The 24,475-nt window shown below is 39.9% G+C and overlaps 1 protein-coding gene across 2 annotated transcripts in view; it reads left to right on the forward strand.

Annotated features, from left to right (window-relative positions):
- Positions 1-5,415: 5,415 nt before the first annotated feature.
- ATF6 (activating transcription factor 6) overlaps positions 5,416-24,475 on the forward strand; it is a gene marked incomplete at its 3' end in the record, with an annotated part of 182,120 nt that continues 163,060 nt past the window's right edge. The window contains exons 1-4 of one of the 2 annotated variants that reach the window (XM_084251306.1): positions 5,416-5,482; positions 17,345-17,421; positions 20,124-20,211; positions 22,412-22,518. In XM_084251306.1, coding sequence (XP_084107432.1) covers positions 5,431-5,482; positions 17,345-17,421; positions 20,124-20,211; positions 22,412-22,518 — 324 coding nt within the window. In that variant the 5' untranslated portion in view covers positions 5,416-5,430. The remainder of the gene's footprint in view (positions 5,483-17,344; positions 17,422-20,123; positions 20,212-22,411; positions 22,519-24,475) is intronic. The other variant, XM_084251305.1, reaches the window with a different exon arrangement.

The raw sequence follows: 24,475 nt of genomic DNA on the forward strand, positions 1-24,475 counted from the left end.
TGTAGTCCCAACTGTTGATCTTTGCCTTCACTATCACTGCTTTGGGTGATGTGTCTGTAAAGATGTCTTTGATATGCAAATCACGTAGTGTTTCGCCTATATTTCCTTCTATGTATTTTATGGTTTCAGGTCTTATATATCTTTTTTTTAAAGGGACATTGGTAAATTTTTGTGTGTGGATTTTCCTTGGAAATGTAGAAGGAAAGGCCATTAGTAAAACCTTGACTAAAATGTGGTTTTCATATACTGTTCAGGAATCCCAGCTATCTAAACATTTAGAAAAACATGTTTAGGACCCCTTTTGAAGTAATCTGCTTAAAGAAATGTACTAATGTTATTTCTGTTTCTAAGAATGAAGAAATAATGTGGAATAGTTACATATTATTACTTTTTAGTCCTGTGTGTTATATTATCAAGAAAGGGAGTATGTCCAATTAACTTTTTAACATGGTCTCTGAAAATTGGAATTTATTTTACTCGTGATAAAAAGTATGGGACCTAATTAGGTATTTGAATATTTACATGAAATCAGATTAACTGTTAAAGAGAAGTACAGTCAATGTTCTTAAAATGTTTTGCATATTGGCACATGTGTCTATATGGGACTCATATTAAATGCAAAAAAGGGAATGATGATACTCTAAAAAATTAGCTTTTTGAATTTTTGAAATGTCTGGGAGTGTTATAGATGACTCCAGAGAACTTCAAAATAGGGCCTGAAGGCAACTTTCATACCGTTTTTCCTATGAGGAAAAAAAATTCTCTTTCTGTCTTTCATGGTATCTGTTTACTTTGCTTCATAATATTGTGTTTTAGAGAGCTTTAAAAAAAAAACAATTCGGTGGCCTCCTGGTGGCACAGCAGTTGAGCACTGGGTTGTGAAGCTGCCCGCAGCCTCTGCAGCACTGGTTCGATCCCCGGCTGCTCCCCGGCCACTGGAGGAGGGTCCCGCATGGGGCGCAGACCTCCTCTGCCACCCGCTGCTCTCCTCAGCAGCGTACGTCGGTCCTTCTGCCTGCTCTGCTCCCTGCTCTGGCTCTGGTGAATTCTCTCACCCTCCTGCAATTCTGACTGTACCCAGTGCTTGTATAAATAAATAAATCTTTTTTTTAAATAAGTAAACCAATTCGGTTGAATCATTAAATTGTTCCTCTTGTAGGTAAGAAGTAGTTGAGTAGCAATGGTTTCAGGATTCAAGTTAAAGCCTATCCACCATACGAGCATCTAGCATAGAATGTTACACAGATTATATTTGAATTTATAATCGTCAAGTAAATACTGAACACCCATTATGTGCACGATTCTAGGCGATGTAGTGAACAACTAGGTAAATCAAGCTACCAAATTATTAAAATGTTTTATTCTTTTATCTTGACAACTTCATAAGGACTGGGTGGAGCAGGTTTAACTTTAGAATTCTCTGACTTCATGGGGTTTCAAGTAGAACATGGCAGTGCAGGGAAAGTTGGCCCCTGACCTACAATATGGCTGCCATTTCTTGAGAAGCCTGGTGAATATGTATATGAGACTGCTTACCTCCCCCTCCTCATTTCTAAGTCCTGCCTACACTCCTGGCATATACCTTTAGCACACCACCCTGAGGATGTCAGAGGTCTGAGCAAGCCTTCGAAGCAGGCTTAGAGCTATTCAGCCTATTAGGGAGTCTGAAGCATGGCTAGAAGGGAACGTGCTCCGGCTGGGCATATGTTGGCACCATGGATTCTTACCCTGTGAGAGGAGACACTGACAGATGCCAGAGTAGAGGCTCTGAAGTGTGGAGTTAGGCAAGGGACTCACTCATGTCTCTAGACAAATGTAAAAGTAAATTAAAAATGATTCAACATGATTTTTTAAAAGAAAAGGATGGAAGGTAGCTTGCATACATCAGTAAATTTCTTGATGAATATCGAGAATAAAATGAAAAAATTCGTATTTAATAGCAAAACTTTATCATCAGGGTTGTGAGCAAGTTAAAAGATGCCCACTCTAGCCTCTACGTTCAGTATTGTACTAAAAGTCCTGACCATTGCAATAAAAAAGGTGGGGGTGGGGAACAAAAACCAGTCAAGTCTATAGACTTAACTGACAATTTACAAGAACAGATCCTCCTGAATATTTAACAGAATCATAAAGTGAGAAGTTCTACAGGACAAATGACAGATTCTTGTCCTTTGTGTTTATTTGAAATTTTCCATATCAAAGGTTAATTTACAAAAACTTCACAATGTTAAGCTAATTTTTAAAATGTCAGTGTTTGCAAATAATAGGAAATCCTAGAGAATGTTCAAAGTACTAGAATCACATAATTCAGACAGGACTTTAAAGAAGACACTTGATCTACACGCTCAGGAAGTCATTAAAAAGGCAAGATATTTATTTTGGATCAAAGAGTTGCTATTCAGGGACAACATGTCCAGGTTGGAAATTCAAAATGTGTCCCTAGCAGGAAAAATGTGTGTGTGTGTGTGTGTGTGTGTGTTTGGTGAATGTGGGGTGTTCTCAGGAAAAGAACAAGATAAGATGATAAGTTAATGGTCAGACTAAGGAGTCAAAAGGTAAAAAATTCTGGTGGAGGAGTAAACAAAATTAAAGTAGGGAAACGTCAACTTTAGCAGTCCATTCAAACAGGGTATTCTTGCTGTCTTGGAGTGTGGAGGGGTTTGGTCCAATAACAGTAAAGCATTCCTGTAGTGGCTTCCTCTGACCCTATTTTAAAAGGATGCCAGTGGTGTCACCTTTTCACATTACAAATAGTAGGAATTATAAACAAAAAGATAAATTTCACTACATTAAAATTAAAATCTAGAGGGCAAAAACCCTATAAAGATAAGTCTCAACCTGGGAGAAGGTATTTGCAGCCTATATGTTGTTAAGTGACTAGAGTGGGCTATCTAAGGATTTATGAAACCATTACGAAGAGAAAGAAAACCCGGTAACAAATTTCATGCAAAATAAGAATGGGCAATTCATAGAAGAAGAAATAAGATTCAATAATTATGAAAAGATGCACCACCTCTTTAATTAAAGAAAATGTAAATTATAGTCACATACTTCTTAGTGAAAAAAAAAGGTAAAAGTCTACCCACATCTAGTGTTGGTGAGAACATGGAGCAAAGAGAACACATCAGTGCTGGTGAGGGTGTAAATTAGTATAACCCAGCAAATATTAATACACTACAACCTAGCATATATCTTAAAGGTCTTCTTGTAATGTATGCACAAAGAGACCGATACAAAGTATATGTACTATGTAACAACAAAATATCTAAACATCCACTAGTAGGGAAATTAAAAAAGAAATTGTGGTAACACACACGGAAATACTATATAGCAATTAAAACAGAGATCATCAAAAAGTGACGTTAAGATTTTGAGAACACCAGTATGATCGATTTGTGTACATTTAAAAAACCAAAACAATGCTAATTACCTGTGTCTCTAAACACATGAACATGTAAAAGTCAAAATAAGTGTATTGAATAATTCCTATACAATTCATAGTAGAAATTGCCAATATGGAGGAAGGGAAATGAAGTAGAGGGAAAAGCAGAATTCAATTTCATCTGTAATGTTTAATTTCTTATATTAGGAAAGCTCTGAAACAACGGAAAATGTTATATTTATTCTTGGTGATAAGTATACAAATTTTTTTTTTCATAATTACTGCACTTTTTGAATCAAAAAAGTTTTGAACATGAAAAATGAAATCTTGAGGGAGTAGTTCATGTGATTTTTAAAAAGACTAAGGTAGATACAGTATAGAAGTCTCTTACTGGATTTATTTTAGGCTTTATGTCAATTTTTGCATTTGCAGTTGGATGAAGATAAAAGTGTGATACATTTCACACCTTAAGTGACAGTTGATTAGCTGTCTAATGATAGAATCACCTTTCATATAAGGGGGTTTCATTAATTTGTTCTCGATTAGTCTCACGGGGCTATTTGTATATTGTGGATTATGTAATCTGTAGTAATCGCCTAGCCACGAGGAGTTTGTGGATTCTGGGAAGCATTGTTTTGTTTAGCAACAGAGGGAAGATTCCACTTGGTCCTAGAGGGATACGTGTTCTTAAGGTAGGAGGTTTTAAATACTCACAGCTGAAATGCTTTAAAAAGAAATTTTATTAAGCAGCGTTTTTGGAAACGGTTTTTATCAAACTCAGTTTGAATTTTCAGTTGGAGGTCTTGATGTGTGTGAATTTCTTCTCAACAAAATCGAATCTCAAGTGTTATTCACGAAAGGATTGGAAATGTACATGTAATTTACAACAATGTGAATTTCCAACAGGCTTGGATTTTACTGCTGAGTTCTGTGCTTTAGAAATGCATAGTTAGGAGAAAACTTATAAAACGGGAACTTACTGTTATAGAGCAACCCCGATATTAAACGGGTTCCTGGCTGTGGGTCCTCACCCGCGCGCTTTAAAGGGACTTATGAAAAACTCTACTACACACACACACACAAAAGGTTAATAAAAGGTTTATTTACAAGAGAAAAGGAAATAAGGAAAATGTACAACTCAGGGAGAAAATAGGGAAATAAAGTCTTTAATGCGTCCTACCCGATCCGACGACCTGGAAACCCAAAGTCACTCTCAGAGCTGGCCGGACGCTGCGAGCTGGCCGAGAGCCCAAAAATGGAGAGCCCCAAAGCCCACGTGTCTGCCTTTTGTATCAACCTGGCTGCTTAACCCCACCCTCAGGTCCCAGCCACCTTCCCTTTGGTGGTGATGGGATTTGGAGTTCCCAGTGTCTTTGGCTTTGACCTGGGGTGGGGGTGGAGTCCACAAAGCCTATATGGAATTTGCTTTGGGACATCCTTTTCCCCCTAACATTACCTTTTACATTTACTTCGCTTATATGAAAATTGATTTTCTATTAGGATCGCTTATTCCCCCTAACATGCCGGTCAAGGGGCAGTTCTGACAAAGGTGAAAAAAACAGTTACTTTTCTTTCACACACCCGGGTAGGTGGAGAATTTTTACTTTGATAGCGAATTATTCGTAAACATTAAACCAAATTTACTTTATGAGCCTCCAAACTTTAAGATATCTCCACAGTGGTATGAAGAAGGATATTCAGGAAACAAGCCAACATATTCAGAAAGGTGTTTTCTTTTCAGTATTATCAATACAATTTACTTAACCGAAGCGGTGTTTATTTTTTTTCTCTTAAAACAGTGGGACAGAAAGTGCCGAAAACTCCAAAAGGGAACTATTTGATCAGACCTCTGCTCGCTCTCTGACGTCTCTCCTTTCCTGGCGAACGCAAACCCCACCCACCGTCGAAGTAATTTGTCTCCTTTCCGCCACCGTCCCCTTCGCGTTTCAGGAATTTTGTCCACCGGCCGCCGCCGTCTTGGAGATCAGTCATCAGAGTTCCAGTGTAGGGAACGTGTGTTTTGGGGGCCGGCTGGCGTTGCCGGCACCATGGAGTCCCCCTTCAGTCCGGGACTCCTCCACCGGCCGGATGAAGAATGGGGTGAGTGGGATCTGAGAATGGCTCCGGGGTCCTGGGTTTCTCCCTCCCTCCTCCCACCCGCCGGCGGTGACAGGTGGGGGCGAGCCCTGCCCGGGGAGCGAGGCCACTGGCTGCTTCCGCTCCGGGTCCTGGGATCGCCTGGCTCGACCAGTCGGCTTCTGCCCCGGCACCTACGAGCGTCCTGTGTTGCCCGATCGGAATTACTGTCGATTTTCACTGTTCCCCTTGGGAAAGTCCCAAGGTGGGGCGAAAACGGCGTCGTGAAGTAGAATGGCTGTGATCACCACCAACGCTGCGAGCTGTTTTATCAGAGTGTGGATGGTGGGCCGTGATTGCCTTGGAGTGTGTTTGTGTGTGTAGGAGAGAACGAAAACATATACAAGCCCTCATCTCGCGGCTTCTGCTTTTGGTCGAGGCAGAAAACCAAAGCACCCCTGACATCGGGTCCCTGATTACCTAGAGCTAACATTTATAAAACGATGTGATCCTCATTGCTGTCTAGAGACAGCTCTACATTTTCTGGTTTCGGATATTTTGTCTGGCTTTATGGTGGTGGGGAATGGAATGTAGTAGGAATGAGACTGGAGAAGCTTAGCCATCTAAGTGTTTAGAGGTACCCCTTTACTCGTACCCTCATGGTTGTGAGACGTAATACTAATACAGTTCTTGGGCCCCGGAGTGAATTTGGCATTGAGTGAGTGCCTGAGTGGGCCAAATTCACCAGCTGAGGAGAACCCAGACTGCTCTTCATCTTTACACCCTGGATGTTATCTGACTAGCAAGAGTATAATCTCAACTCTTTTTGAATTGAAGTCGTCATTTGATTTCCAAGGGCAGAGCTTCTCTATCATTGCATATTGTTAAGATTTATGTTACTCCTTGGGTAGATTTTCTATGAGTTGTTGGGGGAAGCTTTTGCTTCTACCAGGTTTATTTCCCTAAGCCAAATATAGTAATAAGAGTATTACTATTGTTGCTAAATATAGTAACAGATACCATTTATTTAGCACTCTACTGTAGCTAGTTAGTGGCAGAAGCAGAACCAGGTTTGTCTGCCTCCAAAGCCCATGCTCTTAGTCACTGTTTTATAATGCATTTCTAGATTATTTCCACAGATTTGATTCTTCCCCAAACCTCTGTCATTAACGAAACTGTTTCAGTATATGGGGTAGTTACGCTTTGTTTCCTAGGTAGTCAACCATTACATTTTCAGGATAATTTTTAAACTATAGCTGTGGGGCACTTCTGATAGTATTGATATATTCTGTTTGATGCCCAGGCTGCATTTTCCTGCCTAATTTAAATAGCCATTTGACTCCTAGTTTAATGTTATTTAGGGCTCATTCACGTCTTTATGATCTGTGCACAAGACTCAACTCATGTGTCCTGTCCCGCCCCCTTTCTGAATGTGTCCATGTACCATTGTTTTTCAGACTTCCCTTTTCAGACTGTTAACAATCTTCTCTTAGTTGAACATTTGAGTTCTGATTCCTTAGGTGTTTAAAGTAGGACTGATTTTGCAGGCACTGCAGTGAAACCCGACTGTCTGCACACATTTCGCTTTAGAATATGGATTCTTTCTCTGGGAGTTGCCATTTTGGGTGTGCTAGTACATCACTGATTTGATTTTTTTTTTTTTTAATTTTAGAAGCTAGTTGGTGAAATTGTAATCAGATTATGTAATTACTTATTATGATGATGATGTTACATATGTAACCATACATTTGGTTACTTTCAATTGTAGGAGTACTTCTTGTGACTCTTATCAAGTTTGAGTAATTTAATTTCTTTTTAAAGATTTATTTATTTATGCATACAAGAGCTGGGGTACAGGCCAGAGATGTGGGGGAGTGAGAGGATTCACCAGAGACAGAGTGGGGAGCAGAACAGGCAGACTGAGTGAAATACACTGCTAAGGGGAGCAGCGGGCCAGTCAGGAGAGGTCTACTACGCCATGTGGGTTGCTCCCTGGCTCCCTGGGGATGGAACTCATGCCACTGAGGCTGCGGATTGCTTCATAGTGTGGTGCTTTAATCCCTTGCACCACCAAGGAAACCCCAAGTTTGAGTAATTTAAATGAGGTGCTTGGCTCAGAACAGCCTGTGATGGAATGTACATTTCCCAGATTTACAGACCTCTACAGGAGAGGTATGAAAATACTTTCTGTAGCGCTTCAGAGAGTAAACATTTTAAGTTTTGTGATCATGTGGTCTATATTGAAACTATTTAACTCTGCCTTATAGTGCAAAGGCAGCAATAGACAGTGTAAACTGGGCATGTAAATAAGTTTGAGTTTGACTGTGTTCCAGTACAAGTTTACTTATGGACACTGGAATTTGAATTTTATGTATTATTTTTCATGCTTATGAGGTTTAATTTTAGTAGTTTTAGATTTACTGAATACTTGAGCATATTATTCGAGCATATTTTACAGAATAATTGAGCATACATTGAGTTCTATGTACACCACCCCTATCTGATTTCTCCTATTGTTAGCATCTTGCATCATTGTAGTACATTTTTTACAATGGAATCATGATGACTAACTAAAGTCCACAGTTTACATTACAGTTACTTTGTGTTGTACTTTTTTTTAAGATTTTATTTATTTTTGTGTAGAAGAGCTGGGGTATAGGACAGAGGTACAAAGGTGAGGGTGAGAGGATTCACGAGAAGCAACGTGGGAGCAGAGCAGATGGATTTACTGAAATACACTGCTAAGGGGAGCAAGAGGCGATACAGGAGAGGTCTGCTGCGCCATATGTGGGTTAGCTCCCTATCTGGGATCGAACTTAGGCCCAAGTGGTGATAGCAGTGAGACTAAATTAACCCCTAGGCCACCAGGGAGGCCCTGTATTGTACATTTTTATGGATTTTGACAAATGCTTAATGTAATGTATCATCCATTACAGTATCATATAAAATAGTTTCACTACCCTACATCCCCCTTCTGCCTCCTAAGCGCCCAGCAACCACTAATGTTTTCACTGTGTCCCTAGTTTTGCCTTTTGTAGAATGTCATGTAGTTGGAATTATATGACATATAACATCTTCACATTGGCTTCTTTCTCTCAGCAATGTGCACTTAAGATCCCTCTGTCTTGTCATGACTTGATAGCTCATTCTTTTTAGGGCTGAAAAATATCTTATCATATGATGTATCCCAGTGTGTTATTCTCTGGCCCCCTTAACAAAATACCGTACACTGGGTATTCAAACATCAGACATTTATTTTCTGATGATTCTGAACCGGAAGACTGAAATCTGGTGTCAGTATGGTTGAGTTCTGGTGAGGACTCTCTGTCTGGCTTACAGATGGTCGCCTCTTGCCCTGTCCTCATAAGGCAGCAGGGCACAAAGAGAAAGGGAGAGGCAGAGGAAAAGGAAGAGAAAGAGATCTCTTACTCTTCTTACAAGGCTGTAGTCTTACCACATTCAATCCCCACTCTTATAACTTCATTTAATCTTTTTTTTTATTTATGTATTTATTTATACAAGCACTGGGTACAGTCAGAAGCACGGGAGGGTGAGAGAATTCACCAGAACCAGAGCAGAGAGTAGAACAGGCAGAGTGACAAAGTACACTGTTGAGCAGAGCAGTGGGCGGCGGGAGAGGTCTGCGCGCCATGTGGGACTCTCGCCCGGCAGCCGGTGATCGAACCTCGAACCGGCTGCAGAGGCTGCGGGCAGCTTCGCAACCCAGCGCTCAAACTCTGCGCCACCGGGGAGGCCCAACTTCATTTAACCTTGATTACCTCCTAAAGACCACCGTATCTTTGGATGCAGTCACATCGGTTTGGACTTCACCATGTAAATGGGGAGGGTGGCACGGAGATTCAACCACATGGTCTGTTGTCCATTTGTCTATTGAGGAGAGGACATCTCGGTTGCTTTCAAATGTTGGCAGTTATGTATAAAATGCTGTCAATATTTGTGTACTGCTTTTTGTATGGATATAAATTTTCAACTATTTGCATAAATACCAAGGAACTTTGCTGGATTTTATGGTCAGAGTATGTTTCATTTTATAAGAAGCTGCCAAACTGTCTTCCAAAGTGGCTGTACTATTTTGCATTCCCACCAGCAATGAATGAATGAATGAATGTTTCTGTTGCTCCATGTCCTCATCCAAATTTGCTGCTGCCAGTGTTTTGGATTTTAGCCATTCTAATAGGTGTGTGCTGATACCTTGATGTTTTAATTTGCATTTCCCTGCTAACATATGATATGCAGCATCTCTTCATATGCTTATTGTCACCTGTATAACTTTCTCCTTCCTCCCTTCCTCTTTCTTGCATTTGTGCAAAACCCACTTTTCTTTTTGCCACATGTGAAACATGTGTGCCAAGATCAGAAGTTTCCATCTGCCACTGTGGTTTCCTTTATATCTTCCATCTCTTCTGTAAAGTTCTTTTTGCTTCTCAAGGTTACCAGACCTGATGCCCTTGTGAGGGAGTGGTAGCTATTTTCATTCTTGAAATCTTTTACCTCTAGGGCCTCTGCTATTTTGGGCTCATTCCTTCATTCTTCCCAAAAACATCTAGGTTTACAGCTCACATTTGCTCAATATGCCATCTCCTACCTCTGCCTGTTACAGTTGCCTGCTGATTCCTGTTCTGCTCTCCCTCGCTTTTTGAAAAAATTTTGCTTCTAGTTTATTGTCACTTTCTCCAACATATCTTCCATCCTGATTCTTGCATGATTTCAGTATTCTCAGGAGGATCCTCAAGCACCCTGACCTCCCTTTCCTGGACCTCCTCTACACCAGTGATCTTGCCTTCCACCCTGCCACTGCCACGCGCTCCACTGGTCATAACATAATCCCAATTCACGCATCCCACTCTGATCAGCATTTCCTGTTTTACCAGCTCACTCCCTTCAGTGTTCCAGTTCCAACGTTGTCCTCAGCGGTCAACTGAGAAATAATCCATGTCTTATAATCAGGAAAGGCATTTACTTGAGAAAAGGAATCATAATTTGGTTGTGGGGGCCTTTGCAAGGGAACTGGTCTGAGGTTAGGTTGTTTGCAGTGATAATTTTGGATTGGCCCTTAAGTCCACTTGTCTGCCTCTGATTGGACAAAAGTCTTAAGACAGAGGTTCCAGTGTCATGATTAGCAGATGATGTCTTGCCTTTTGTAGTCACTAAATGAGTCAGACTGTTTAATTTTCACCTTGAAGACTCAATCCAGGCGTTAGAGACAAGATGGAGTCTGATTCAAAGCAGGTCTACACAACTCTGCTGATAATATTCTGCCATATTTTCACTGCCCCTTGTCCCCTTTGTGTCATCCTCCCTTCTTATCCAATTTAAATGCTGCAGTAATCATTGTAACCATCCCTCACTTACACCCCGTATCCTTTTCTCCTAGCTCACTCTTGAATAAACTACAACCACGGTTAACTCCAACTCTGTCTACACTGTGCCTGCACTCAGAGAGCTGAATGTGGCTAAAAAAAAAAATACAACCTTGCTGACTGGTCTCATGTTTTTCTTTTTTTTTTTTTTAAAGATTTAGTTATTTATGCATACGAGAGCCTGAATGCAGGCCAGAGGTGTGGGGGAGGGGGATGAGAAGATTCACCAGAGACAAAGTGTGGAGTAGAACAGGCTGATTGACTGAAATACACTGCTGAGGGGAGCAGTGGGCCAGACAGGAGAGGTCTGCTGTGCCATGTGGGTCAGCTCCCTGGCTGGGGATGGAACTCATGCTACAGTGGCTGCCAATAGCTTCATGGAGCTGAGACAACCCCTTGCGCTACCAGGGAGGTCCTGGTCCCATTTTATTTTATTTTTTTAAAGATTATTTATGCATACAAGAGCTGGGGTACAGGCCAGAGATGCGGGGGGTGAGAGAATCACCAGAGACAGAGTGGAGTACTGAAAAGGCAGACTGACTGAAACACTGCTAAGGGGAGCAGCAGGCGAGACAGGAGAGGTCTGCTTTGCCATGTGGGTTGCTCCCTGGCTGGCCGGGGATGGAACTCATGCTGCAGAGGCTGCGGATTGCTTCAGAGTGCGGTGCTTAACCCCTTGCGCCACCAGGGAGGCCCCCTGGTCTCATTTTAAATGTGTGATACTAACCTGAAAACTAGTTGCTAATAGTATTTCTCTGGTTCTCTTACACGCCCATTCTGATGATTATTTTTATAAAGCTTCTCTCCTCAAACCTCTGACAGCTCCTCCCCCATCCTTTGAATCAGATGAGAACTCCCCACAGCGCCCCACTCCTTCACCTCCCTCCTAGCAGCACTTGGGCCTTTCAATTGCTGGGGGAACCTGGCCTCTTGCATGGAGCCAGTTCTTCTCCCTGCTGTAGATCCCTCCTCCTTTATTCAAGACTACCATCCAGGCTCCGTTTCCTTCTGCTTCATGCGTTGTCCCCTCTCTGCTAGGTATGTCTATTAGTCAACGCACATGTGTTGCTGCTTCTATTTAGTAAGAAAAAAAAGAAAGACAAGAACTCCTCCTTCCCCCAGCCCTGTAGACATTGCTTCCCCTCTAGCTACCACATTTTTCTTCTTTATTTTATAGCAGAGTCCTTTTTCAAAAAATACTAACTCCTATTTCCCTCCTCTCCTTGTCTCTTAAATTCACTACAGTTGGGCTCCCCCAAACTACCGAAACTGCTTTGCCATGGTCACCTCTGATGTCCTGTTTGTTAAACCCATTTCTCATGTTCTAAAACTTATGAAAAACAAATAAATAAATAAATGGTTGGAATTGCAGTCAGGTGGGAAGCTTGCTGAGTAAACTAAAAATAGTAGCTACCGTAGTTCACTGCTGTTAGAGAAATCTGAATGTTAGTGTGGGGTTGGTAGAAAGGATATAGGAGTAGGCAGTACATTTTAGAGAGACTTTAGAAGTAACTAGGACCACCACTTTCTTCTGGATCCTCCTGGGGGATATTCTGTAGTTATACATGTTATTTATCAACCCACTTTCAGGTTTTTTTTTTTTTTTAGTGCTTCAAAAACCACAGAAAAGTTAAAAGATCAGTGCAGTGATAACCTTTTTCTTTTATCTAGATTTACAAACTGCTAACATCCTGTCATAATCATGTTTTCTCTCAATATTACCAATGCTTCCCTCCTGTTTCATCATCTGAAAGTAGCTTGCAGAAAATATAAAAGTCTAAAATCTTCATTTGTTTCCTAAGAGCAAGAAAATATAAATTAAAAAAAAAATGAACTCATACTGACAATTCAAAACCAGTACCTTGGGGTTCTTTCTTACCTTCTTGCTGTACCTACTTGTATTTCTCTTCACTTGATAACATCCAATGTTTTTATAGATTTAGCTGCTCTTTTGGAAACAGACGAAGGATGGGAAGCAGCAGAAGCAGGGAGACTGTGGGAGTCTCTGTACCTATCCAGAGGAATTATAATGGTGATAGTGGATTATGGCAGTGGTTGCATTATGGATACACACACACACACACACACACACACTTTTCATTTAGTTTTCCCCCAATTTCAGATAATTATTAATCATTGTAAACCCCAGCACCCTATACCAACATGATTTCATGCATTGAGAGGGAAAGTATTCCCTGATTAAATGGAAATTGTGCAGATGGCTTCTGGAAGACCTTCATTTTAGGCATTTTTATTGTGAAATATTTTGTCTGAACATCTGGACCTTCTTTCTTCAGTTTGCTGTCATCTACCTTGACTGAAGTAGAACCAGTTTGTTCCAGGATTCTGGGTCATTCTTTCTGTCCCTACTGAACCAGGATTGCACAGTGCCAGAACCATGACATGCAGCACAGCTCCAGCATCTCCGGCTTCAATAAACACAAAGAGGGGGATCAAACTAGGATGCTTCTTTTTTTTTTAAGATTTATTTTTATTTATTTATGTATAGATGAGCTGGGGTATAGGCCAAAGGTGTCAGGGGGTGAGAGGATTCACCAGAGACAAGGTAGGGAGCAGAATAGGAGGATCCACCGAAATACACTGCTGAGGGGAGCAGCTGGCGAGACTGGAGAGGTCTGTTGTGCCATGTGGGATTCTTGCCGGCTGGCTGGGATTGAACCCGCACTGCAGAGGCTGTGGGCAGCTTCACAGTGCTGAGCTCAACTGCCTGTGCCACCAGGGGAGGCCCCCGAATATTCTTTTAATACTTTAGTATGTACCCCCATCCTCAAATAAAGATACTCTCCCATATTACTATCGTATTGATACCCATTTAGAACATAGATATTGATGCAGCATTACCATCTACTTCATAGACATTCACATTTTGCAATCTGTCTTCGTAATGACTCTTGTTCTTTTCTTGTCTAGGATCCTACCTGCAAACAGACAGTACTATACTCATCATGTACTGTTCATGTCCTTCAATCTGGAATGGTTCCTTAACCTTTTCTACTCGCTAATGTACTTGATAATTTAGAGTGCTCATTTATGCTATTACCTGTGTTTCCCACTGTTTGCTCATGATCAGACTCAGGCTGCAGCCCCATGGGAGCATGCATGGGGGCGCATTTGGGGGCACACTGTGTTGACCTGTCCCAGGTGATGCTCACTTGCCCCCATGGTATCTGCCAGCTTCCTGCGATGTAAAGTCACTCTTTCCTCTTTTGAATTTGGTACCTATTTTTGGGGAGATGATGTGACATAACATCAATAAACCTGTTCCTTATTAAGCGTCCACCACCAACCCTAGCCTCCATTGATAATGCCAGCTTCTGTCAACTACCACACTCATGCCAAAGAGTGATTATCTCTGTCACTCTGCCTATATTTATGAATTGACATTGCCTGTAAGAGTTTTCTTGATGAATGTATTTGTCTTATTTTGGACCCATTGACTCATACTTATTTCAGTGGGTTGTCATGGGATAATCTCATTTGATTTTGATGCTCAGATTTTCCCAACATTTGACCTCTTTTGTTCTTTTGATATGTTCCCTTAACTCTCTGAGAATCTCCTTGTTTCCATGCACAATAAGATGTTCCAGGCTTATCTTGCACTTACCCTGCTTCAACTCTGGAACCAGCCATTCTTCTAGGAGCCTTTTAGTGGACTTTCATCTCTAGTGCAGGATGGTAGTTAGTATCTAAGATCTCAACACATAGTATTTTCATCACTACTGGGATGTCACTGCTTCCACAGCCTTTTAGCAGATAGAACTAGGAGAAACATGCATGCATGTATGTATACATATATACAAACATCTATAATTTTCTGTGTATGTATATTTTAAGAAACTGAGTTCATAATAATACTTCCAATTCCAGTCCAACATTTTAGGGAACTTTCGCTCTCTGTTCTTTCCACTTTTATAAATACTTTCTCAGTGAGAAACCTGGGTTCAGTTATTTTGCATGTAGCTAGTCTTCTGCTCAATTGATTAACATTTGTTCAGTGTATTTACTCTTCTAACCACTCAGGCTGCCTCTTCCATCTGCCACTCTTCTCCCTCCCACTACCCCCTCTCCTTGGAGCTGGGGCTTGCTGCCACCTCCCCGCTGCAGCCTCCTCTCCTGCACCATCCCATTTTCTTGAATACCAGGCACATTGCCACGGATAATGACACACAAAACTTCATACCCTCATTGCTCTGCTTCCCCTGAAATGGACATGTCTGTGTTGGGAGAGAAGGAAAGAAGGGAAGGGAAGGAAGAATGGAAAGGAAAAGAAGCCAGATTATAGATATCTTAAAGATAGAGCTGACAGGATTTGCTATTAGATTGAATATGGAAAGTAAGGAAGAAAAGTAAACAACAGCTCCAACATTTTTGGCTTGAGCTGCTGACGAAATTGTGAGGTTATTAACCAAGATGAAGTCAAAGCAGTAGGACGTTTGGTGGGGGTGCTTAGGAACTCAGTTTTTGGGTGTCTTGTTTGACATTTAAGAGGAGCTGTCAAGTGCCCAATGTACGCGCATCTTGAGGCCTGGGCTGGAGGTGTATATGTTTGGGAACCCTCGGCATATAGATACTATTTAAAACCACAAGCTCTCACAGCAGGAGTAGAGTAGATGGAAAAGTTTATGCTGAGCCCAGGAACAATTTTGTATCAGGGAAATGTGGAGGAACCAGTAATGTGGGGTTAGTCCAAATTACCAAGTGAGTTTGGTAATTTGGAAATGCTTCAATAAATATGAAAGGATCCACTGTGTCAAATGCTTCTCATAGGTGAAGTGGGCTGAGGATCATGTGAATTTAGCACTGTTGCGGGTGACATTAGTAACTGTTGTGTGGGGGAATGTAGGGTAGAGGGGAGCATGATCCGAGCAGGTTCGAGAGTGAATGGGAGGAAAGAAATGGATGACAGCAGGTAGAAGGGACTGTTTCTAGAAGTTTTGGCCTGTATATAATAAAGTACATAGCTACAGTCTTCTCTTTACAGGGTTTCAGCTCTGCAAACTGAGTTTAAGGTAGTCCTTCTCTGAGAGTAAGAATGAAATAACCTTTCACTTTTTTTTTTTTTTTTTTTTTGCTAAAACCTTGTTTTAGGTTGATGAAATTTTTTTGTCATTTCAGTTAAGAGTAAACCGTCAGTACAGCTCCTGTATATATGCAATGAGGAAATCACCGGCACGTTTGGCTGACATGATGATAAGGAGTGCAAAGGCAAAATGAGATTTGGGAAACTTCAGAGTTTCTGAAAATGTTAGTGAAAACAGACACTTTTAGAGATTGCATAGGAATCAGGCTTCTTTAGCTTTGTCAGCATTTGATCTTTTTTTGTACAAAAAGTTTTTTTAACCTAGTTTATTGGAGAATATTTCCTGTACCCATATATTCCATAGTTTATTACAAAATAGTATTAAGGAATTAGAGTGTTGTTAGATTTGCTGAAATCACTTTAAAGGTTTAAATGAGTGAGTCCTTTATTGTTTAGATAGAAAGTTGAACCCTTAAGACTTGGATGGCAAGTAGCGGGCACAGAGCTGCTGCACTTCTTTCCTGTCGTCACCGCTGATCATTCACATAATCTTTCCGTGCTGAAATATAGCTTCAGAATTTGTGTTAGTAATGTTCCAGAAAGTCACTACCCATTATTAGTGACTTGACATCAACCTGTTTTTTATTTTATTTTATTTTTATTTATTTTTAAAAATATTTATTTATTTATATAAAAACCTGGGTACAGGCCAGATGTGCGGGAGGATGAGAGGATTCACCAGAGACAGAGTGGGGAACAGAACAGGCAGATGGACAGAAATACACTGCTGAGGGGAGCAGCGGGCGAGATAGGAAGGTCTGCCACACTATGTGGGATTTTCGCCGGCCACCCGGGATCGAACCTGTGCTCTCCCAGAGGCTGCAGAGAGCTTCTCAGTGCAGTGCTCAACCACCTGCGCCACCAAATTGGGGGCCTGCGCCCCTAACCTATTTTTTAATCTCTGGTATAAGGATTTAGTTTATAAGATTAAAATTGTGAGAAAACAACACATAAATTAGAAGTGAGCTTTGAATTGTGTTGTCAGTCATCGCAAAAGCTTATCAATAATAGGGCCACCCTGGTGGCACAAGGGCTTACGCACCGCACTCTGAAGCAATCCGCAGCCTCTGCAGCATGAGTTCGATCCCTGGCTGGCCAGGGAGCATCCCACATGGTGCAGCAGACCTCTCCTGTCTCTCCTGCTGCTCCCCTGAGCAGTGTATTTCAGTCAGTCTGCCTATTCTGCTCTCCACTCTGTCTCTGGTGAGTCCTCTCAACCCCCACATCTCTGGCCTGTACCCCAGCTCTTGTATGCATAAATAAATAAATCTTTGAAAAAAAGCTTATCAATAATAATAGTAGCTAATGAGAAACTCTGAGAGAGCTGGTAGACAGTTACAGTCTTATTCTTTTGTAAAAACATCAAGTTGACAGTTAATCTCTATTCTTTTCTTTCGTTCCAAGATTCTACCCTGTTTGCTGAACTTGGCTATCTCACAGACACTGATGACCTGCAATTAGATGCCACAAATGAAACTTATGTAAGTATTTACTAGGGGAAAAATCCTGAATAATGATATTTAATCTTTAATTATTATAAGAAGTTTTTAGGATAACATTTAGTTTAGTTATTTAAGCATAAATAACTTTAGCATTAAGTATGAAAGTTAGTAGCCATTTTATAGTCAGTAAATGTAGGATTGTAGAAATTGCACTGGTCTTGTTGTGAATAGACTTGTCTATTCTAAGTTTACCTTTGGCCCCAGGGGCATGGGACCTTGAAAAAAATCACTTAATTGCTAACTTCTTGTTTTTGTTTTTTTTTGTTTGTTTTTTTTATATGCTTTGCTACAAGAGGGGAATGTTGTTTAGGGGTGTGTGTGAGTCACAGAGCTGGTCAATTATAATTTACTAATTTTCTTTTTAAATGTTACATATCCTTAGTGTAGAAAGTTCTGAAACTTAGATATATACTTACTTTTTGCCTTTGAGTGATTAGAAGTCTGTGTAAAAGCTATTATAGCACCTGGAGTCTTCAAAATAGCTTTTATTTATTTATTGGATTAATACTCATGGAGCTGTATAGAGAACTCTCATTTTATCTTATTTTTTTAATAGATGAGGTGCTGTTTCACTTGGGAAATAATCCCAGTGAGGAGAGTGACTTGATCACATCCAGCACATCGTTCAGGTTCAATAATTATCACCTGTTTTTTTTTTATTAAGTCCTATTTGCCCGATTATAAAAGTATATACTGCTTGCTCAGTGAGTTTTGAACATTTTTCAAGACTAATTTAGCAGTTGTTTTACTATGAGTCAATAGAAGAGAATGAAATGCATGACAATTTTTTAATCTGTGCATGAGATTTTAATGGTTTCATTTACTCTATGAGATGCTTTAGAATATGGTCTATTGATTAAATTGACTTCTAATACTGGCTGATTGTCTAAGTAACTGATATTTCTTTACAACTTCAGGATGTAAAACCATTAAGAAACAGTGTAGTCAGCTTGAAAGATTCAGGGAAATGTGGTCTTGATTTTATAACATTCAGTTGTCTTGCATCAATTGTTTAATCTTTTGGTTCTTTGGTTTTCTAGTATAAAATGAAGTGGTTGGATTAGATGATCTGAGAGTCCTTTCTAGCTTAAAGTGTGTCATTTTGCCACAAGGTAGTAAAGGTTTCCAGGAGTAGTCATTGAAGAGTCAGGGTATATGTTTTACTTTACGTAAAACGGGTCTATTCAGTTTCCATCTAGGTAAAAATCTTATACTGTAAAAAGTATTAAACTTCTGGCTGATCCTGAACGTGAACATTCTTGACCTGAACATGAACATCCTTGAACATCCTATTTGCTTTGACTTGACACGATTGAACATGTTAGAATGGATCACTGCACTCACACCAGCATCACTGTTAAATTTACTTAAACTAACAAAGTTTAAGGACTTTTTAGTTGCTTGGATATACAAAACTGCTTTTTAGCTGCTTGGACATACAAAGCTGTTTTGACATATAGAGTCAAGTAAGGAGATTGATTTAAAAAGTGTTCTTTTGTGATCTAAATAGATTTTTTTTGTTCATGTGAACTTGCACACATTCACTTTACATAACTTGTATGAGTATTTACTCAGTTAAGGGCAATGTGATAAGAAAATAGTTTACCTTCTCTCCTTCTGTTCCATTCTCAATAAAAATAAACCACATAATAGACATTTTGGGATGATAATGTTATTCTAGAAATTATTACCAAATGATTGTTAATAATTACTAGATTAATCTTTACTTTTTGTCTAAGGCTTACTTTATGGGTGCTCTTTTATTATCTGTTAAGTTAATATTGACTACCTTTTGACTTTGTTTTACAGTTTATGTATTAAGTTTACTTTTGTTTTTGTCTCTGTAACCCTAGGTGTTTAAAATAGTAGTTGGTACTATTTTGATCTCATACTTATATGAGGGCACCGAAAGCAGATGGCAGTTCTTTTTATATAGTGTAAGATGGCCATCTAGATGCCTCAGAATGTACTTATATTTAAGTAAAAAACATTATCATCTAAATGAAAAGAAACTGAAAGTTTCTCTAAGAGATTTGTTTACCTCTGTTTAAGAAATTTAGCTTTATCTTCTAAGACTAAAATATTTCTAATTCATGAAATTTTTGAAATTTTATTTTATAAATTTGAAAACTACAGAATAGTAGAAAAAAGAAGAAAATTGGTCAGCGTCCTATAAATCTCTTCTCCCGTATCTATTTTAATATTTGGTATATTTGAAGGTTCAGTTAACGTCTCTGTGCTTCCTGCTTGTCTTTTGGATACATCTTTTTTCTTTCCATTGTAATGAATGATGATGGTTTTATGTTGGCATTGCTTTGACTTATTTTTTTAAATGGAAATGGGAAAGTTTATTGTGCTGGATCTCCCTTATGTCAAAAAATATATTTTGTAATTCTTGTAATGGTTTGTTCCCATATAAAAGAATGAAACCAGTTGATCTTGTACATGTTGAATCCATTATCTTTTTCCTAATTGTTACTGCTCTGCTTCAGATAATTGAATTGATTCATTTCTAGGCTATCCAAGATGTATTCTCGAGATGTAGTGATTGACTTAAGACAAATTATTGTTACTCAATTGGGTAGTAGCAGTTATTTATGACAAATTGTGTTTGACAGCTTGGTTTCTAGATGTATGTTTTTTATTGTTCTAATATTCCTTTGCTAATTTGTAACCTACAGGAAAACAATTTTGATAATCTTGATTTTGATTTGGATTTGATGCCTTGGGAGACAGGCATTTGGGACATTAACAACCAGTTCTGTACAGGTAATGATGTATTCACTGGTAAAAGCATTAAATGGACCCATTTTTGTTTTATAGTTTGATAATACTCAAAATTAGGTGGGATTTTGGGTTACTTTGGTCAATTAAATATTCCAGATACTGTATCTTTTACTTCTGGTATGGCAAATGCATACATAAATTTCTTGTCAAAGTGAATATAAAGAATTTCAGTTATGTTCCAGTTGTATGATGAATAAAGAATTACTATCAGAAATATTGATTTTGAGTTATATATAATATCTCAAAAAGAGATGAACCTATCTGCAACCTGATGGAGATTAGGAAATCAAAAGAAAGAGACTGGGTTATTAGAACTTAGGAACTTGGTATAGGAGTCTCATGATTTAAGGTATAGGAACTTCTGAGGTCGGGGGGCACTGCACTACGTGGCTGATGTTAGTATCTTGAAGGGGGTGTTACAGGTTGTGCTGAAGGAACCTGGAACCTGGTACGAAATGTCACTTCTGGTTTGGAGCTGATGGGAGGGTGAAGAAATCCCTTCTTCCCTTCTCCTACCTTCTGACAACTTTCTAGTATCCCCTGTTGACAGGACCTACAAGGAACCCAGTGTGGCTTAATAGTTTGCACTGCAGACATTGGAGGTAGACTTAGAACCGAGAGGTAGTGGCTGATAACAAGCACGTCCCTTCATATAAAGTGTGTCTCCCACCCTGCACTTCCTGTTCCATTCACTTTGTGCATTTATTTATCTTCTCAATGTCTGTCTTTCCCCACAGAGCACCAACTACACAAGACCAGTGTTCTGGTTATGTTGTGTAACAAACTACTCTGAAACTTAGTGGTTTAAAGCAACGATCCTTTTATTATGTTCCCCAGAATTAATGGGCTGGGAGTGTGGACATGGAGCACCAGGAATGGCTTGTCTCTGCTCCATGACACCTACATCATACATGGGATGACACAAAGGCTGGGTAGTTTGATATTTAGGAACTAGAACATCTAGAGGTTTCTTCACTCACATGTCTGGTGCCTGGTCTGCCATGACTTGAAGACTTAGATTGCTGACTAGGGTGCCTCCAGGTGACCTTCTTGAGCTTGGCCTCCTCTCAGCAGAGTGAGCCCATATTGGTCACACTTCTCAGGTTCAGACACAGAATAGAAATGTGCTGCTTCATGTAACCCAGCCTTGGAATTCATCTAGCATTATTGCCATGCTCTATTGATTGAAGGAGTCCTAAGTCCTCCTAGATTCTGGCAGAAGGGAAATACCTACTTCTTGATGGAGAAGTGGTGGTATCACATTAGAGAAGATCAGGAGGGATGGTAGATATTTTGCAGCTAACTTTGGAAAACAAGATCTGACACAGAGGTGGCTTCTTCCCCCATCCCATTATATCTGTGATACATATGAATATGAATACTACCAGGGCTGTTGTTGCTCAATAAATTTTTATAGACTAAATTAACTGTTCAAAAGATAGGAACATTTTGTTAAAAAAGATTTATTTATTTATGCATACAAAAACTAGGGAACAGGCCAGAGGTGTGGGGGGTGAGAGGATTCACCAGAGACAGAGAGGGGAGCAGAATAGATGGATTGACTGAAATATACTGCTGAGGGGAGCAGCAGGCGAGACAGGAGAGGTCTGCTGTGCCTTGTGGGTAACTCCCTGGCCAGGGATCGAACTTGTGCTGCAGTAGCTGCCCATAGCTTCATAGTGCTGAGACTTAACCCCTTGCACCACCAGGGAGCCCAGAGAGGAATATTTTAATTGTATTATCAAAAATGCTTTCTAAAACATTTGTTACCTGTTTCTTGTATTTTTTAGAATTAGTTTTTGGGGACTCTATAGTTTTTTGGTATAATACTCAAAGGTACAAAAAGTCTACAGAGTAGACAATATCTCCTGCTCTTGTTCCTCAGCTAACAAGTTCTGATCCCCAGAGACAACCACACTTGCCACTTTATGTTTATCTTTCCAGAGAATTAGTGCAGATGTGAGAAGATAAATATACATACACAAACATAATTTACTGTACACATGGAAGTATCCTAGATATATTATTTTCTGTGTCTTGTATTTTTCACTTGATGATATATTTTGGTGACTTTAGCTTCTATATATGACTGCATTTTAAGAGTAGATTTTATATTCTTTCTTGTTCATTTTTTCTGAATTTATATTGTCTAGTGAGAAAAATTTTACTCCATGTTTTTCAGTTAAGGATATTAAGATAGAACCTCAGCCCCTCTCTCCAGCCTGCTCAAGTTGTTCCGTGTCATCGCCTCAGTCGGTAGACTCCTATTCTTCAACTCAGCATGTTCCTGTAAGTAGTCAGTCTTTTTTTTTTTTTTTAAAGATTTATTTTATTTATGCATACAAGAGCTGGGGTACAGGCCAGAGATGCAGGGGAGTAAGAGGATTTACCAGAGACAGAGTGGGGAGCAGAACAGGCAGATCTACTGAAATACACTGCTGAGGGGAGCAGCGGGCGAGACAGGAGAGGTCTGCTGCGCCATTTGGGTATCTCCCTGGCCAGCCGGGGATTGAACTTATGCTGCAGAGGCTTCAGACTGCCCCACAGTGTGGTACTTAACCCCTGGCACCACCAGGGAGGCCCAAATAGTCAGTCTTTTCCAATTATTTTTATTAAATGCTATTTGGAAATTATGTGTATGAGGAGGCACTCAGTAAGTGCTTCTGTGAGCCTTGTTGTCTCATTTTATCAGGTTGAAACTGAGTCTTGAGGAAGGGCCTTGGAGAGCTAAAGAGTAGATAATCTTTGACTTCCTCCTTGCCTTCACAATCTCATTGTTTCATTGTACTTCACTAGTACCCTTTGTTGTTTTTTATTGCCTTACTGTTTTTTCTCCCTGCTACCCTTTCTCCCTGTCTGTTAGAATACAGGGAGGAGGACTTTGGAAGAAAGTAAGATTTTTTTTGTAACTCCTTAGCCCTAGAATCGCATATGGTGTCCTGAATTCAGGTAGACCTGACAGTACCTTTTGAATGGGTTAAAGGTTTTTACAGAGGTCTGGTAGTTCCTTAAAAATACCTTTGCTCTCCAAATAGACAAGAGCTCTGAGGCCAGGGAAAGGAAATACCAATGGATATAAGTACTTTTGGAATGGAGAAAGGGAAAATAGAAGAAGAAAATTCAAATTAATATTTCCATACATTATATCTGTTGTGAATTGAGATATCATCATTCTGGCAGATTCTGCATATGGTCAGTTACTAAGTCTTGGTGAATCTACCCAGTACTGTCTCTAGGATTTATCTTCTCTGCCCTGTCAGCTTATTGTCAGCTCAGTGGGGTTTTATTTATTTTTTTTAAAGAATTATTCCTTTATTGTAAAATTTTATTTTATTCATTTTTACATAGAAGAACTGGGATGTAGGCCAGAGGTATAGGGGGTAAGAGGATTCACCAGAGACAGAGTGGGGAACAGAACAGGCAAATCCACTGAAATGGTAAGGGGAGCAGTGGGCGAGACAGAAGAGGTCTGCTGTACCATGTACATTAGCTCCCTGTCTGGGTATTGGACTCAGGCCTCTTGGAGAGCTGTTGAGGTGATAGTGCTGAGAATTAACCCCTAGGCCACCACGGAGGCCCAGTCAGTGGGTTTTAATTGTTCTCTCTGCTTAACTTCCCACACCTTTTGTAGCAGAGGAATTTTCTTAAATTCAAAAATCTTTCAAAGTCATAAATTTGATTGTGTCAATTATATGCTTAAAGCCTCTTAATGACTTCCCAACCCTTATAAGGGTGAAGTTCAAGTTTCCAAAGAATAAGGCCCTTGATGTCTGACCTGCTTGTCTCTCCTTGTTTCTCACTGTCTCTTCCTTCCTTCTTATTCCCCTTTGCTTTACCTCTGTGACTTCTCCCTGACAGCTCTGGTACACTCCTCTCCTCCAACAGCTGTGCCAGTCTCCATGCCAAACTCTGGCAGCAAACAAGAGTAGCTGGCTCTTGCAGGTTTCCTTTTGCGCAGGCTCTTCATTCTGCCTGGAATAGCCCCATTTGTTTCTTCCCTTGGAGAACTGTTCATCCTTTAAGAAGGCACTTAAAAAAATCCAACTTATTCTGTGAAGCTTTCCTCTGATTGCTATTATCGGAAGTTCTCAATTTCTTCAAATGAGTTGATTTTTAAACTTAATTTACCTTTGAGGTCAAAAGCATATAACACGTTACAGCCACAGAAGCCCGGTTTCTATTCTTTTCTGTCACATACTTTGTTACACAAAAGAGAGCATACTATTGGATTGTTGGAATAATGTAT

This window comes from Talpa europaea, assembly GCF_964194135.1.
Source record: "Talpa europaea genome assembly, chromosome: 12".
NCBI lineage: Eukaryota > Metazoa > Chordata > Mammalia > Eulipotyphla > Talpidae > Talpa > Talpa europaea.